At 41.5% G+C, this 16,112-nt stretch overlaps 1 protein-coding gene across 1 annotated transcript in view; it reads left to right on the top strand.

Moving 5' to 3' along the window:
• The window catches only part of STAG1 (stromal antigen 1), a 383,395-nt gene that overhangs the window by 143,772 nt on the left and 223,511 nt on the right, over positions 1-16,112 (top strand). Inside the window, exon 6 of the mRNA XM_026649889.2 lies at positions 12,043-12,119. Within this exon, the coding sequence (XP_026505674.1) occupies positions 12,043-12,119 (77 nt within the window). The remainder of the gene's footprint in view (positions 1-12,042; positions 12,120-16,112) is intronic.

The following is a 16,112-nucleotide window of genomic DNA, read 5'->3' as shown; positions in this document are numbered from 1 at the left end:
AACAGGCATCTCAACCAACTATATCCAAAAGACGCCCAACAATGACTTCCTTTGTAGACAAGATGACACCTGAATATCAACAAAAAAATTGACCAAGCCCCCTCAAGAGCAATATATGCTTCCAGTAGTCCATTATCAGTAACTGAAAACAGTTAGTGGCAGGCAGCATTTAAACTATTAAGACCATCATACCATTTATCCAGCAGACATTCTTTGAGCAAGTCTCTTCTGCAGCTGGAATATGAATATGTGATGCAAACTGCATGAAAAAAAAATCACTGAAGCATTTTGTTAGTATTCCAGATGGGTGGGCAAATGTACAGGGGGAAGGAATCATAATCTTTGTGATAGCTACACCTCAACCAGTTTTTTACAAGAGCATTGGAACAGGAGAGAACAGATGGATATACTTCAGAATTTATTAGTAATGAAGTATGTGGAATACTAGAGAAGATTGCTAGTGGGAAAGAATTGGCTCTGCTGACTGACAGTGCCAGTAATATGAAAGCAGCATGGGACATTATAATGGACAAATATCCACGTATTATTGCAATAGGATGTGCTTCCCATGGCCTAAACCTGCTTCTTAATGATTTCATGAAGTTGGGCTCACTGGAAAGAAAATCTATAACGGAGCAAAGTAAGTTATAAAATATGTGAGAACTACTCATATTGTAGCTACAATCTTTAGGAAGAAGCAGGTTGGAAAGTATGTTAAGAATAAAATGGTAACACTGAAACTTTCTAGCAAAACAAGATGGGAAAGTGTGGTGGATTTCAAAATTTATTAAAAAAGCAAAGAAGCTCTTCAAGAACCAGTGATAATCTTGTCTAGCTACCTCACAGTAAAACCTACAGTTCCTTTGTCTTCATTATTGTGTGTTCATTATCTCACTGTAAAACCTCCACCTTTTTGGCAGTGCAGACTTAGCCTCAGAGAGACTAAGTCAACACTGTCCCCTTCTGTCAGCTAGTGTCTGTTTACTAGCCTGGCCCCTTCTGTCTCCCATCCAGGCTGATAAATAGACACAAGCTGCCAAAGAAGATTCTCTGACAATTGGAGACTAAGGGAAAGGCCTTTAAAGGAAATGGGGCAAAGTGACCAACCATTAAGAGCTTCTTTCCACTCTGTGACACTCCATTTGGGGATTACAGATGCAGTGAGGGATTGGGAGGATTTTGCAGTTTGTATTGCATGTGAAGGAAGTTGGGTGACTGATAGAGAAAGAGTGTTGGGGATGGAATAGAAAATGATCCCATTTACTAACACTGCTACAGACCTGGCATAAAGTTCTTCTCACCTGCCGTTCCTTTCCCTTCCCAAGGACTCTATTAACAGACAAGTTGTATTTTAATTTGGATAAGACACTAGAAAACTTTGAACTATGGTAAGAAACAGGTGTTAGAACAAAAAAAAAACCTTATATGAGAGAGAAGAATTTCATGATTGGGAAAAAAAATTTCAGTGTTCTCTATATTTATTTCATGCACATGCTCCTAGACAGAATGCCATAAATAGCATCCTAAAAAGAATACAAAGGAGAAGCTAGAGAGCAAAGGGCATTCATTTCTGGAAAGGCATGTGAAAAATAAAAAAGAGCACCGAGAGAGAAATCCAAAATGGGTTAATTTTTGGAGTAAGAACATCAGAATGGCTATACTGGGTCAGAACGATGATCTGTCTAGCCCAGGGATCGGCAACCTTTGGCATGCGGCCCGTCAGGGTAAGCTCCTGGCAGGCCAGGCTGGTTTGTTTACCTGCCGCGTCCTCAGGTTCAACCGATCGCGGCTCCCACTGGCCACAGTTCGCTGCTCCAGGCCAATGGGGGCTGCAGGAAGCGGCAGGGGCCGAGGGATGTGCTGGCCACCCTTCCCGCAGCCCTCATTGGCCTGGGACAATGAACTGTGGCCAGTGGAAGCTGCGATCGGCCGAACCTGTGGACGCTGCAGGTAAACAAACTGGCCCGGCCCACCAGGGGCTTTCCCTGGCGGGCCGCGTGCCAAAGATTGCCGATCCCTGATCTAGCCCATTATCTTATCTTCCTACAGTGACTGCTGCCAGATGCTTCGGAGAGAATGATCAGAAAAGGGCAATTAGTGAGTGATCCATCCCCTGTCTTCCAGTCCCAGCTTCTGGCAGTAAGAGGTTTAAGGACACCCAGAGCATGGGGTTGTGTCCCTGACCGTCTTGGCTAATCGTCATTGATGGACCTATCCTCCATGAACTTATCTAATTCTTTTTTGAACCCAGTTATACTTTTGGCTTTCACAACATCTCCTGGCAGCGAGTTTCACAGGTTGACTGTGCCTTGTGTGAAGATGTACTTCCTTATGTTTATTTTGAACCTGCTGCCTCTTAATTTCATTGGGCGATCCCTGATTCTTGTGTTATGTGAAGGAGTAAATAACACTTCCTTATTCACTTTTTCCACACCATTCATGATTTTATAGACTTCTATCATATCCCCCCCTTAGTCCTTTTTTTCCTAAGATGAACAGTCCCATTCTTTTTAATCTGTTTTCATATGGAAGCTGTTCTATACCCCTTATCATTTTTGTTGCTCTTCTCTCTGCCTTTCCAGTTCTAATATTTTTTGTTGAGATGGGGCAACCAGAAATGCGTGCTGTATTCAAGGTGTGGGCAAACCATGGTTTATATAGCTACATTATGATATTTCTGTCTTATTCTCTATTCCTTTCCTAATGGTTCCTAACATTCTGTTGGCATTTTTGACTGCAACTGCACGTTGAGTAGATGTTTTTGGAGAGCTATCCACAATGATTCCAAGATCTTTCTTGAATGGTAACAGCTAATTTAGACCCCATCATCTTGTATGTATAGTTGGGATTGTTTTCCAATGTGCATTACTTTGCATTTATCAGTATTGAATTTCTTCTGCCATTTTGTTGCCCAGTGACCCCGTTTTGTGAGATCCCTTTGTAACTCTTAACAGTCAGCTTTGCACTTAAATATCTTAAGTGATTTTTGTATTGTCTGGAAACTTTGCCACCTCACTATTTTACCCTTTTTTCTAGATCATGGATCGGCAACCTTTGGCACGCAGCCTGTTAGGGAAATCCACTGGCGGGCCGGGACAGTTTGTTTACCTGCAGCGTCTGCAGGTTCGGCTGATCGCAGCTCCCACTGGCCGCGGTTCGCCGTTCCAGGCCAATGGAGGCTGCAGGAAGTGGCAGCCAACACATCTCTCGGCCCACGCCACTTACCGCAGCCCCCATTGGCCTGGAACGGTGAACCGTGGCCAGTGGGAGCTGTAATCGGCCGAACCTGCGGACGGGGGAGGGATAGCTCAGTGGTTTGAGCATTGGCCTGCTAAACCCAGAGTTGTGAGTTCAATCCTTGAGGGGGCCACTTAGGGCTCTGGGGCAAAAATCAGTACTTGGTCCTGCTAGTGAAGGCAGGGGCTGGACTCGATGACCTTTCAAGGTCCCTTCCAGTTCTAGGAGATAGGATATCTCCATTAATTTATTTTATTTATTTAACAAACCGTCCTGGCCCGCCAGCGGATTTCCCTGACGGGCTGAATGCCAAAGGTTGCAGATTCCTGTTCTAGATCAGTTATGAATATGTTGAATAGCACGGTCACAATACAGAACCCGTGGGGTGGGGGTGAGGGGGGTAGGGGGCACCCTGCTATTTACCTCTCTCCGCTGTGAATACTGACCATTTATGCCTATCCTTTCTTTCCTATCTTTTAGCCAGTTACTGATCCGTGAAAGGACCTTCCCTCTTATCCCATGACCGATTACTTTGCTTAAGAGCCTTTGGTGAGGGACCTTGTCAAAGATCTTCTGAAAGTCCAAGTACATTACATCCACTGGATCACCCTTAACCACATGTTTATTGACATCCCCAGAGAAAAATTTCCCTTTACAAAAGCCATATTGACTCTTTCCCCAGCATATCAGACACATAGATGAACCACAGTAACTCTGTTCTTTATTATTGTTTCAACCAATTTGCCTGGTACTGAAGTAGAGGACTATCTTCCTGAATCTGAAATAACAAGAAAAAATTGCTTTGACATTCTGTAATAATGGCATCTCTCTCAAATAAATCTTACATTAATTTATGAAACTGCAGCACTGTCTCTGGGGAGTGACTATAGTGAGCAAGTACTTTTTTTTTCTTTACATGGTGGACTTGAACAAGGATTGCACACTACTAGTCTATGATGGGGGAACAAATACAGTTGGTACCAGTAGGTATTCTGCCTATTGATCCATTGTTTGTACTTCTGTTGTCAAAAGCTGATGCTGAAGTCTTGGATGAGTTACATTAACTAGCATTCAAAGCAAGGAATTTATTTTTTAAAAAAATTAAAATGTTTTTGAATATTGGTAAAGAAGGCTGGACATGAAACAGAAGAAAATGGGCACTATTGAAGTCTTCAGCCATGTGGGAAACAAAGTCCTGCTAATTAACAGAGAAAAGTGTATTTGTATAAATAGTGCAAAGGGAGATCTTGCCAGCTATGAAGAAACTCTGAAAGCAGTACATTTCAGACAGAATTATATAATGATTGGTTCTAGGTAGGTACTTCATAAAATACCATTTGTTTTTTCTCTCTTTGTACTATACAAATATTTCCATTTGTGAAAACGAATAAAAAGTTTTATAAAAAGTCTTCTTGTGACTGGATTTTATGTAGGCATCTTAGATTATTACAGATTGAGTGATATAACCGTTAATATTAATAAGTTTCATATAATCATTATGAGAACTGATTTGTTTTCAGATTGTGAGAGAGATTTTTAGTTGAAGTCAGGTGCCTGTCTGATCTTTGTGTCTTTGAAAAACTGCCTCTTTAAATCTCTGGGGCAAGGACTGTATTTTTGCATATTGTATAGTGCCAAATGAATTGTTGGCACTAAATAAATAATTATTGTACTGTTTCATTACAAATAATCAAATCTTTGAGTTGTAACTTTCCAAAATAATCTGCACTGATTTTAAAAGTGATTTTTCCTTAGTCTTAGTTCCATAGGGTACTGTCCAGAAGCAGCAATAATGATAATTAGTTCTTTCACATGTCTTTGATGAAATGTGTTGAAAAGATTGGGAGTTTAAGGTAGTTACAAAACAGTGTAGCAGTGTTGAATTAAATTAAACACTATTCTGCTTTGCAAAATCTTAGATTCTTCTAAGGCAGAGACCATTATGGTTTCCTAATATGACTTCATTGTATTTTCACTAGTTATTCCTTTATCAAGCCTATAACTTCTGGTTGAGCTAAAGTGTATTTCTAGAAAGACATCCAATCCTGATCTAAAGACTTTAAGTGATGGAGAATGCATCGTATCTCTTGGTAAATTGTTCTAATGGTTAATTACACTGCCTTAAAAAAAAAAACTTATTTGTAGCCACAATTTATGTAGCCTAAGCTTCCATGTAAGTTGTTCTGATGGCAGCTAAAGATCATCTGGCAGTCCGAAATTTTTCTCTGCAGTACAGAAAATAAGAGATCGGATCTATAGTCTCCGCTGTTTCCCTCAGCCCCTCAGTTCAGGCCTCTGCTTCTCTTTTGTTTCTAAATAATCATTAATAGCTTTATTCTCAGTACCTCTCAAAGCATCTGTGTGATGGCATCCAGAATTCTCTGCTTTCTCCTAGTCTTTTCTCTCAGGCCTGGTCTACACGGTGTGGGGGGAGGGATCGAGCTGAGGGTACGTCTACACTACCTGCCGGATCGGTGGGTAGTGATCGATCTACCGGGGATTGATTTATCATGTCTAGTGTAGACACGATAAATCGATCCCTGATCGCTCTGCCATCGACTCTTGTACTCCACCGCGGTGAGAAGCGGAAGCGGAGTCGATGGGGGAGTGGCGGCAGTCGACTCCGCGCCGTGAGAACATGAGGTAAGTCGACCTAAGATGTGTCGACTTCAACTACGCTATTCTAGTAGCTGAAGTTGCGTATCTTAGGTAGACCAGGCCTAAGTTGCGCAACTTCAGCTATGTGAATAACGTAGCTGAAGTCGACGTACTTAGATCGACTTACCATGGTGTCTTCACTACCGTGAGTCGACTGCTGCCGCTGCCCTGTCGACTCTGCCTGCGCCTCTCACCGAGCTGGAGTACAGGAGTCGACGGGAGAGCGCTCGGGGATCGATTTATCGCGTCTAAACTAGACATGATAAATCGATCCCCGCTGGATCGATTGCTGCCCGCCGATCTGGCCGGTAGGGAAGACATACTCTGTCTTGCAACTCTTGGATCTCCATGCTGTTTAGATTATGCCCCTTAAGACTCTGTTTCCACTTTATATAGATGCATCCCCTTCACTGGTCATATCTAATTATGCAAACCTGCATTGCATTTTGCTTCTCCCTGGAACTCCACTTCCAAACACCTTACTACATCTTGGTAGCTCCACAGGTGTCTAGTTTCTGGCTCTCTAGTGACTGTTCCAGTTAATATGAACAGTTAGCAGTTTATTTTAATTTTTTGTCAATAACTTAGAACACTACCCTAAAAACTGGTAGGCTTGAGTACACGAAAGTTTCCCTCTGATTGTCTCCCAGAGTTTCTTCCAAGGTTTTATTCCTTTTTATGGGCTTCACTGCTCTGAAACTCAAACATAGTATGAAGCTGAGTGTGTATGTACAAGTTTCTCAGCTTGTTTCTGTTGAACGTAGTAGGCCAGATTTTCTTAAGTGTAAAGGCTACATCATCATGTTCACAAACCCCAATAAGGGCACAAATACCTGCAGTTTAGCATGTGCAATTTTGAAAGTTTGGCCCTCTGGTCAGTCTCTCTGGCAACCTCAGCAAGATTTAACTGCATTTTATTCTCTTCCTTCTACTCTCCTCCCATTTATTAACTGGGTAATGATAATTTTTTTCTCATTCCTTTCTAACCAAAAAATGGCTTTTTTTCCTTTATTCTTTAAATCCAACTGAGATCACCACAAAATATCCCACTTGTCACAAATTCCAAATCTTTTGGATTGAAAACTGCATAACTGATGTATCTCAAAAAGTAATTGGTAATAGGTAATCCTCATCAAGTGAGGGTTTTTCTAGTGGGGTCAGTAGGGATCTGTTCTTGGCCCACTGCTATTCAATATTTTTATGAATGCTTTAGAATTACATATAAAACCATTGCTTGTAAATCTTGTAGATGGCACAAATATTGGTGGAGGGTAAATAACATAGACAGGTCACTGATACAGAGCATTCTAGATTGCTTTGTGGTAACTGGGTTGAAGCAAACAATATACATTTTAATACTGACAAAGGCAAAAATTCTTAAATGTAGGAATAAAGGAAGTAGGCCACATTTCCAGAATAGGGGACTGTATTCTGGAAACAGTGACTGAATAGAAGTTAGAGGTCATGATATATAGCTCATAGTCAGATGGTTCCCATTGCAATGCTGCTGAGGGTAGGAGTAAAAAGGTGATATTACCTCTGCGTATACCATTACTGGAATACTGAGTTCAGTTCTGGTGTCCACACCTGAAAAATTATGTTGAAATGTTGATAAGCATTCAGAAAAGAGTTACATTAATGATTTGAGGTTTGGAAAACTTGCCTTACAGTGATAGACTTAAGAAGCTCAGTCTGTTTAGTTATAAAGAGGATGGTGATCAGTTGTATTCCATGCCCACTGAAGGTACGAGGAGTAGTAATGAGCTTAATCTGCACCAAGGGAGATTTAGGTAAAATGTTGGGGAAAACTTTCTAATTATAAGGGTAGTTAAGCTCTGGAATAGGCTTTCAAGGGAGGTTGTGGAATCCCCATCATTGGAGGATTTTAAGAACAGGCTAGACATATACCTGTCAGGGATGGTCTAGGTTTACTTCTTCCAGCCTCAGCACAGGGGGCTGGACTTGATGACTTCTCAAGGTCCCTTACAACCCTATGATTCTATATTAAAATGCATATTGTTTGCTTGCACCCAACTTACAAGTGATCCAGATTGTTCTGTGTCAGTGACTTGTCCTCTTCAATATTCATTACTCCCCCAGTTTTTTGTGTCATCTGCATACTTTATCAGTGATGATCTTATATTTTTTCCAGGTCATTAATAAATATATTAAATTAACATAGAACCAAGAACGTATCCCTGTTGGACCCCACTAGAAACACACCCGTTTGAGGATGATTCCCCATTTACAGTTACATTTTGAGGCCTGTCAGTTAGTATAATCCATTTAATATGTGCTATGTTAATTTTATATCATTCTAGTTTTTTAATCAAAATGTTATGTGGATACTAAGTCCAGCAGTAAGCTGCTCTTTGCTTCATTGATTGTGCCATTGACTCTGGCTACGTGAAGCTTAATAGTTGAGCCACTGAACTGTTGCTGCATGACTTTTGTACTTCACAAAGCAGATCCCTTGTTGTGCTGATGGCTCAAAGTGAGGTTACCACCATGCACACCATCTTCGTCAGGTACAGCTGCAAAGTTTCCCATTGAACTAAACCACTGAAGCCTTGCAGGCTGAAGCAAGTAGCTACAAAGCATGACTGCTTTGAACAAAGTTAGAAAATGAGGCAGTGCTTTATTCCTATATAGTCTTGGTGCAGCTGCACTTAATGAATCAGAGATATCAGTGCTTGGAAGTCTTCAAAGCAGGTACCTTGTGTCCTGAATTATCCCTCAGTTCTTTATAATGAAATAGTGCAAGGAGCTCATGGCCCTCCGAGCCCATCCTGAGCCAGAGGTGTTGAAATGAATGAGCAGAAAGAAATGGAACGGTTTGTACAGACAGCATATGGGGACATTGTGGAGCAGGCCCACCTCAGAACTGACTCCCCTGATTTTCTTGTTGAGAAAGGTAGTCTCATGATGGAAAGGCACCAAGGACGCTTGCAGGGTCACACTCTCTTAGATGAGGCCTATCTTCTCACTGACGTAGAGGAAGCTGATAATTCTTCACACAGTGAGACGGTCGCTCCAGGAGATGGGATTACAGTTGGGACACAAAAGCTAGGCTGCGTTGATAAGGAGTTTGATCATCAGGAATATAAACAGCTAGGTATATAGTGATTGTAAGGTAACTTTCACTGGCTTGCCTGCCAGGTGTAAGGGTAACAGATATCAAGAGACACCCAGACAGACTGGTGAGTGCTAGGAAGGAGAGGGTGATGAATTGGAATGTTTGGCAATGGAAGAGGGCCTTGATATAATTGGCATTACAGAAATGTGGTGGAATGGCAAAAATCAGTGGGACACTGGAAATATATGGGAAAGACAGACTAGGCTAAAGAGGTGGGGGAAGATCATTGATAGGATTCCATAGAACATAGTGTGATATAATTCTGAGTGGAGTGAATCACATAGTTGAATCTGTGTGGATGCAAATTCCAAACTGTAAAAATACAAATATTCTTGGCAGTAGGGTTATACTGCCAGCCTCTAGCTCAAGAAATGGATATTGAGAGTATGTCTACACTTCAGCTGTGAGGTGTGATTCACAGCAGGGGTAGACAGACTTTCATTAGCTCTGCTTGAGCACTAAAAAATAGCTGGGTGGATGTTGTGGCACAAGCAACAGCTTGGGCTAGCTGTCTAAGCCTGCCTAACCGCCTGGGTCTGAGCTTGGGTACTAACCTGAGCTGCCTCCCATGCCACAATGTCCACACAGCTATTTTTAGCACATTAGCTCAGCTTGCGGTAGTGTGAGTCTCTCTACCTGTGCTGGGAATCACACCTGCCAACTGCATTGTAGCATACCCTGAGTTCACAATATAGTGAGAGAGATCAGAGGTACCAAAGTCTAACAAAATGATAGTACTTGGGGACTGCAACCATTTGCATATGGATTGTTTAGAGAAATAATTTTTCAATACTTTCAGCAAGTGCGTCTTAGAACAGCTTGTTCTAGAGCACACAAAAGGAGAGGCTGTTCTTCAGGGGGAAGGGATAGCTCAGTGGTTTGAGCATTGGCCTGCTAAACCCAGGGTTGTGAGTTCAATCCTTGAGGGGGCTATTTAGGGATCTGGGGCAAAAATCTGTCTGGGGATTGGTCCTGCTCTGAGCAGGGGGTTGGACTAGATGACCTCCTGATGTCCCTTCCAATCCTGACATTCTGTGATTCTTGACTTGGACTTAAATAACATGCTGGAGTTGGTTCAAAAGTAACAGTAACTGAGCCATTAAGTAATAGTGACCACAATTTAATTATGTTAAACATCCCATTGGGGAGGAAGGATAGCTAAAACTAACAGTGATGCTGAACTTTGAAAAGGGAAAGCTCAGTAAAATTAGGGAGGCAAAGTAAAAAGGAAGGAAAGTAAAATCCTTGGATATGGCCTGGATGCTACTTTAAGATTACAATAATAGAGTCTCAGAATGCATAAATAGTTCTGAACAAAAAGGGAAACAGGAGGGTAAGAGTAACCCACCATGACTAAATAGCAAGGTTCAAGAGGTTGAGTTGACCAGTTTCTTCAAACTTTGGAAAATTAACCCTGGTGAAGCCAGTAAGAGGAGCATGAATTACAGTAGGAGAAAATTTAGGAGGGATGGATTTCAAAGAGGAAATAGCTAAAAATATAAAAACAAAGCACAAGAAATTTCGGTAGGTGTATCACAAGTAAGAAAGTTAAAATAGAAGAATTAAAATATAAAAAATGTTTTAACATTATTACATTTCTTCAAATCATTAGAAGTATCTCAAGGTAGCGTTTTGGGATTCTTGTTTAGTGTTCATACATGACAGTTTTAATAATTTCTTAAAAGAAAGGAAATTACTAGACTAAAAAACTGTATTAAGATTGAGAGTGCCTATCGGTAATCTCAGGATATAAAATATTACAGGGATGTTGTGATTATTTCAGAAACAAGTAGTTCAAATCCAGGAAAGCTAGAGTTAATGTAGTTCCATATTTGTGGTTTCCTGTGTTTATAATTCTTGTTCTGGGGATAATTTCAACATCCCTGCAATTTTTATACCCTTAAGTTACTGATATGTGCTCTCAACTTTAAGTCTAAACAGATTTTTGTCTGGGACTATAATAGCATTTTTTCCCTAGAAGCTAGGCTTCTATCCCTTTATTTGAATTTTGTGGATGTAAAACTGAGGACTTTACAGATCTGGTGGAACTTTTTGCAAAAGTAAGGGTGCTGTTCTTGATGTAATTAACTAATTTGGAATGTGGGTATGACATGTATAGAATGTGGGCAGGATATATGGCTCCATAAATATTCCTGTATAGTTTGTTTATATTTTTCTTCATTTCTTCTGTTAAAATGTTATACAGTGAATGCAAAGCACAGAAAGGCTGCTGAGTTCCAACCCAGAGTGCACTCCACTTTCATGGTGGGCACTCAATCAATTGCACTAAATTGATGTAAAGTTATTTGAGTTACATGTATTGATTTTTATTTTTCATCAACAAGTTTAATATGTAAGTATTACATCATGCTGGTTTTAGTTGTAGTTTTGTTTAGTTCTAACAAGTAGTCTTGATTATTAATACGATAATGGACACTGAATCAGAAAGATAATATTCATTTGGTTTTACCATAAAACTTAAAATGTTCTACTCTGAAAACTAATTGAAAAAAGGCATGTGGCATTCCTTATATATATATTTTTTTTCAATGACTTTCATATCAAATGTATTAATTGTACAAATAAAAAGATGGGGGATATTCTAGCTACCAGTCCTATAGTGTTTCACAGAACAACTGGTGTATAAGCAATTCTTGAAAAATGTTTTGGAATTGTTAACTTCTATATGAACAACCACAAGCAAGCATATTATGGGATATTAGTTAACTTCTCACTGAAAGAATAACACTGCTAACTTTACAAAATGCCACCAGTAATGGCTCACGGGGAGGGCACTTTGGAATCATAGAACTGTCTGGGATTCTCCCTCTCTTGACATCAGGTTCTGTCATGTCTTGTTAAGAGTATTCCTGCTAACATTACTGCTAGATAAGCTTTCAAACCAATTTCAAATTGCATAGCAGTGGAAAAACTTTAAAATGGACTGATATTATGAGTGATGTATGGAAGTAAAGTGGACTAATTATACTTGTTCATTCATTACTTCACAGGTACTGTAAGAATTGAAATGTTCAGGAACATGCAAAATGCAGAAATCATCAGGAAAATGACTGAGGAATTTGATGAGGTATAGTATATAAATATTTACACTGAAGAGTTTCTGAAAACTGGAAATATAAGAGTGCAATATATTTTCCTTCAAAACGGCATAATTTTGTTTGATGGGCACTGGGGCTTTTCAGAAACCACTGGGCTTTATTCTAATGGATAAGCAATATCTCAGTAGAAGAAACTGTACTGACTGAGAGTAGAGACAGATGAAGTGACTATTTAAACAAGTAGATTAAGAAGTTAGAAGGTTGCATTGGTATAGAAAAAGTATATGCAGAGACTAGCAGAAGAATAGGAAGAAAATACTAAAAATGTGTAAATGGTAGTTTCTAGAAACATTAATCAGAGACACAAAAGGACACTTAAAAAACAATTATCCCACACCACTGAAGTCAGTGGTACTTCTGCACTGGGAGTAGGATCAGGCACTGCTGGTTAAAGGATAAATTACAACAAGGGGTCACAAAAGGAAGGGATCTTGCCTAAGAAATCTGAAGTTATTTTTGCATCATGGAGCTGTGCATGGAGTTTGTGTTTTTATATATATCTATATCTATATAGATATAGATATATAGATATAGATAGATAATATAATATAAAAAACGCTTTCAGCCTTGAATTGTTTAAATGTTGAGAGTAGGGGGCGGGGAATCAAATGGCTAGTGACAGCCGAGAGATATCCAGTCAGAGTTCTTGAGACTCAGAAGAAGGAGAATCAGTGTTGGAGAAGGGAAGCTGAAGAATGGAGGAGGAGGACTGGCAGGGAATGAAGAGGCAGGGCTTTTCAAATGCATTTCTATATATGGTGGGGACACTTAAGGGAAGTGGGAGAATAGATCATTTATATGGGTCAGATAGTAGCAGGCTTTAATCTTTGCCTCAGTAAGTATTCAGTAACTCAGTTATTTCAAGATCAGTCTTTTCTTTGTCCATCATCCTTCCCCTTTCTCTTCCAAACATGACTTGACCTGAAAATGGTTTCTCATAATCAGAAGATAAGGTGGGTGAAGTAATATCTTTTATTCGACCAACTTACACTGAGTTCTTCATAAACATAGCATTCTGAGGCTTTTAACATGTATCATACTCCAACAAAATGGACATGGTAATATGCAGTCACAAATGAAATAAGCCTTGTAGGATGACAGACCCAAAGGGCATGAGATCAAATGGAATCTGGGAAGTTAGGCATGGAAAAGTTCTATCAGATGACCAAAAGTTGCAAGCAGTGGAGTTTCCACCACTTCCTTTGGGAGATTACTCCACAGTGTAATTCATTTCACACCAAGGAGGTATTTCCTGACATTCAACTTACATTTTGTTTCTCTAAATATAGCATCAGTACAGGATATTTAGTCATGGGATTCACACTTCCAGTGTAAGACAGAATCCTTTAGCTGAAGAGTTTTGTGGATTCCTTGTTTGACTCTTTGAGGTACAGAAGTGCTAGATAGTGTGCAAGGCCATTCTGGCTCGGGGAGAGGGATAGCTTAGTGGTTTGAGCATTGGCCTGCTAAACTCAGGGTTGTGAGTTCAATCCTTGAGGGGGCCGCTTAGAAGGATCTGGGGCAAAATCAGTATTTGGTCCTGCTAGTGAAGGCAAGGGGCTGGACTCAATGACCTTTCAGGGTCCCTTCCAGCTCTATGAGATAGGCATATCTCCATATATTATTATTATATTGGCTAGAGATAATACGTACTTTCACTATTTCTGTCTCTAGAAACATACGAGTTTCTTCTTGATCTCATTCAGTGAAGGAAGTCCCCAAAATAACTATAGCTTGACGCCAGGGACTGCTGCTTTGGCTCTCTGCTGATCATGCAGCCATACCTTTCTTGCTTTTAGACATGCCTTTTCACTTAGATCCATAATAATGTAATTGTTTTTGTTGGCCTGTGATGCTTTACTCAACACTCTGGGTCTGTTGATCCTGACAGTAAAGGCCTGTTCAGCCCTGTGATTCATCTGCAGCTCATCTTGCAGCAGCCACTTCATTTCTCCCGTTGGAGCATTTCCATGTTTTATTAGTTGTTTCATGGTATTCAGAGGCTTATTTTTCCATGCCAGAACTTTGCCATTTGTTTGACCCTTCTTGCATGTTTTTCAGCACGTTGGCATATTTTGTCAGAGGTTCAGTGAATGTTGTTTTGCTTCACTACAGACTTTCAGTGCTACTTACTTTCTGCTGGTTGTTTTGGAGCCCTCTCTTGGTCTTTTGCTGTCTTCTTCCTCAGTGCTCCAATATGTGTTTCTCGTAGTGCTTTCTACTTTTTAGGATTGTATCTGCTATCTCAGTCCCTGTGGAGGACGGAAAGTAGCTCAGCAGTTCATGAGGTGGAAAAATTTAAATCATGGATGATGTGCATCCTCTGTACATCGGTCTGATTCAGGGAGGAGTGCGCCTTCCACTACGTCCAACTCTGATGCTAGCGGAACCACCACAGATCCCATGGCAGGACCTAGTTGGGAGATAAAGAAGCTCTCCCATAAGCATAGGACTTAGCCTTCCTCCAAATCAAAGATGGACACTCTCTCCACCAGCTTGGCCCAAGGAGACAGAGTATGTTCCAAGTCCCACAGGCATGAGAAAAAGATCCCATAAACAATGGGATCCAGAGAGATCTGGAGCTGTGTCTGCACCTCAAGATATCTTTGCCTTGCTGAATCCAGTCTCCCCCTCAATCAGGTCCCTCCACTTCCAAAGAGATCATATCCCCACCATGGGACATGCCTACGATACTGGGTCCTATGCTCCTATGCTCTACACTCTCCTGTCGGCTCCAATAGTACCGTCATTAGAATCAGAGTCTGCCTTTTCCTCTTCTGATGAGTCAGAACTGGGGGAAGAACCACCCTTACCATACCACTCCTGTGCACGATCACGGAGACCAGCATGTCCGTGCAACAACTGCTTCCTCATCAACTCCAGAGCCACTGGTATCCCATCCTATGTGGACCCCCACAATCTCAGGCGGATCCAGCCTGTTGGTCATATTGGGGATCCTGGGCACAATATCTCCCCTCCAGCATGCTCGATCCGCAAGAGAACCGTCACCTGCTTCCCCCTTGAAGGATCCTTCCAGCAGGGACACGGATCTGATGGTGGAGGAAGAACTTTCTAGCCCGGTCCCAGTGGTTCCACTGGAACTAGCAAGATTCCCTTCCTTTTCACCAAATGAAGCAATTGCTACATCATCCCCTCCCCGCCTGATGACTTCAGACAATTCCAGGAGCTTTTGCGGAGAGTTGCAGGGTACTCTTGGTCAGTGGCGAACATCAACGCTGCCTCTACTGCTTGGGAGAAGCCCACATTGCATCCAGGTGCAGTATCTGTCAGTCCTTCCCTAGCCATACCTGAGAAGGCTGGGCTCTCCTTTTTCGGAAGCACCTTATGGAAGTTGCCATGAGGCCTCCCTCGGACCCAAGCTGGGCAGGGAATCTCCTCCGTACATCGGCCTGAAACAGCCAGGAGCATGCCTCCTGCTACTGAGTCTGGATCTGGTACTGGTGGACTATGGACCCCACGCTGGGACCTAGTTGGGAGGTAAGGAACCATGCCCATAAACGTGGTGTTAAATCTTCCTTGAAACTGAAGAAAGGGGATGCTCCTTCCATGAATTCGAGTCACGGAGAGGGAACGCGCTCTAAAGAACATAAACACAAGATGAAGTCCCACAAGCAATGGGATCTGGCGGTCCCGCGTACCAAACTGCAGGTACTGTAGACATCAGCATCCCATAAAGTGCGGAATCCATCCAGTATGGGGAAGTCCACTGTTCTGCCACTAGTGCTGTGTAAGGAGAGGGCACCCTTAACACCAGGGAGATCAGGAAAAGCACTCCAACACCAAGACGTCTTCACCTTAGAAGAACCAAGATCGCCACATTTGCTGGGAACCTGCACCTCTAGGGAGACTGTTTCTCCCACTCATGACATCATCATTATGAGACCCCTCACCTCCTGTTCCAATGGTCTCCACATCTCTATGGAACCGGAGTCCACGTTTTC

This window comes from Terrapene carolina, unplaced genomic scaffold (genome assembly GCF_002925995.2).
Source record: "Terrapene carolina triunguis isolate 2854851 unplaced genomic scaffold, T_m_triunguis-2.0 Scaffold88, whole genome shotgun sequence".
In the NCBI taxonomy this organism is placed as follows: domain Eukaryota; kingdom Metazoa; phylum Chordata; order Testudines; family Emydidae; genus Terrapene; species Terrapene triunguis.
Note: the sequence above shows the minus strand (reverse complement) of the source record. Positions and strands in the feature narration are given on the sequence as shown.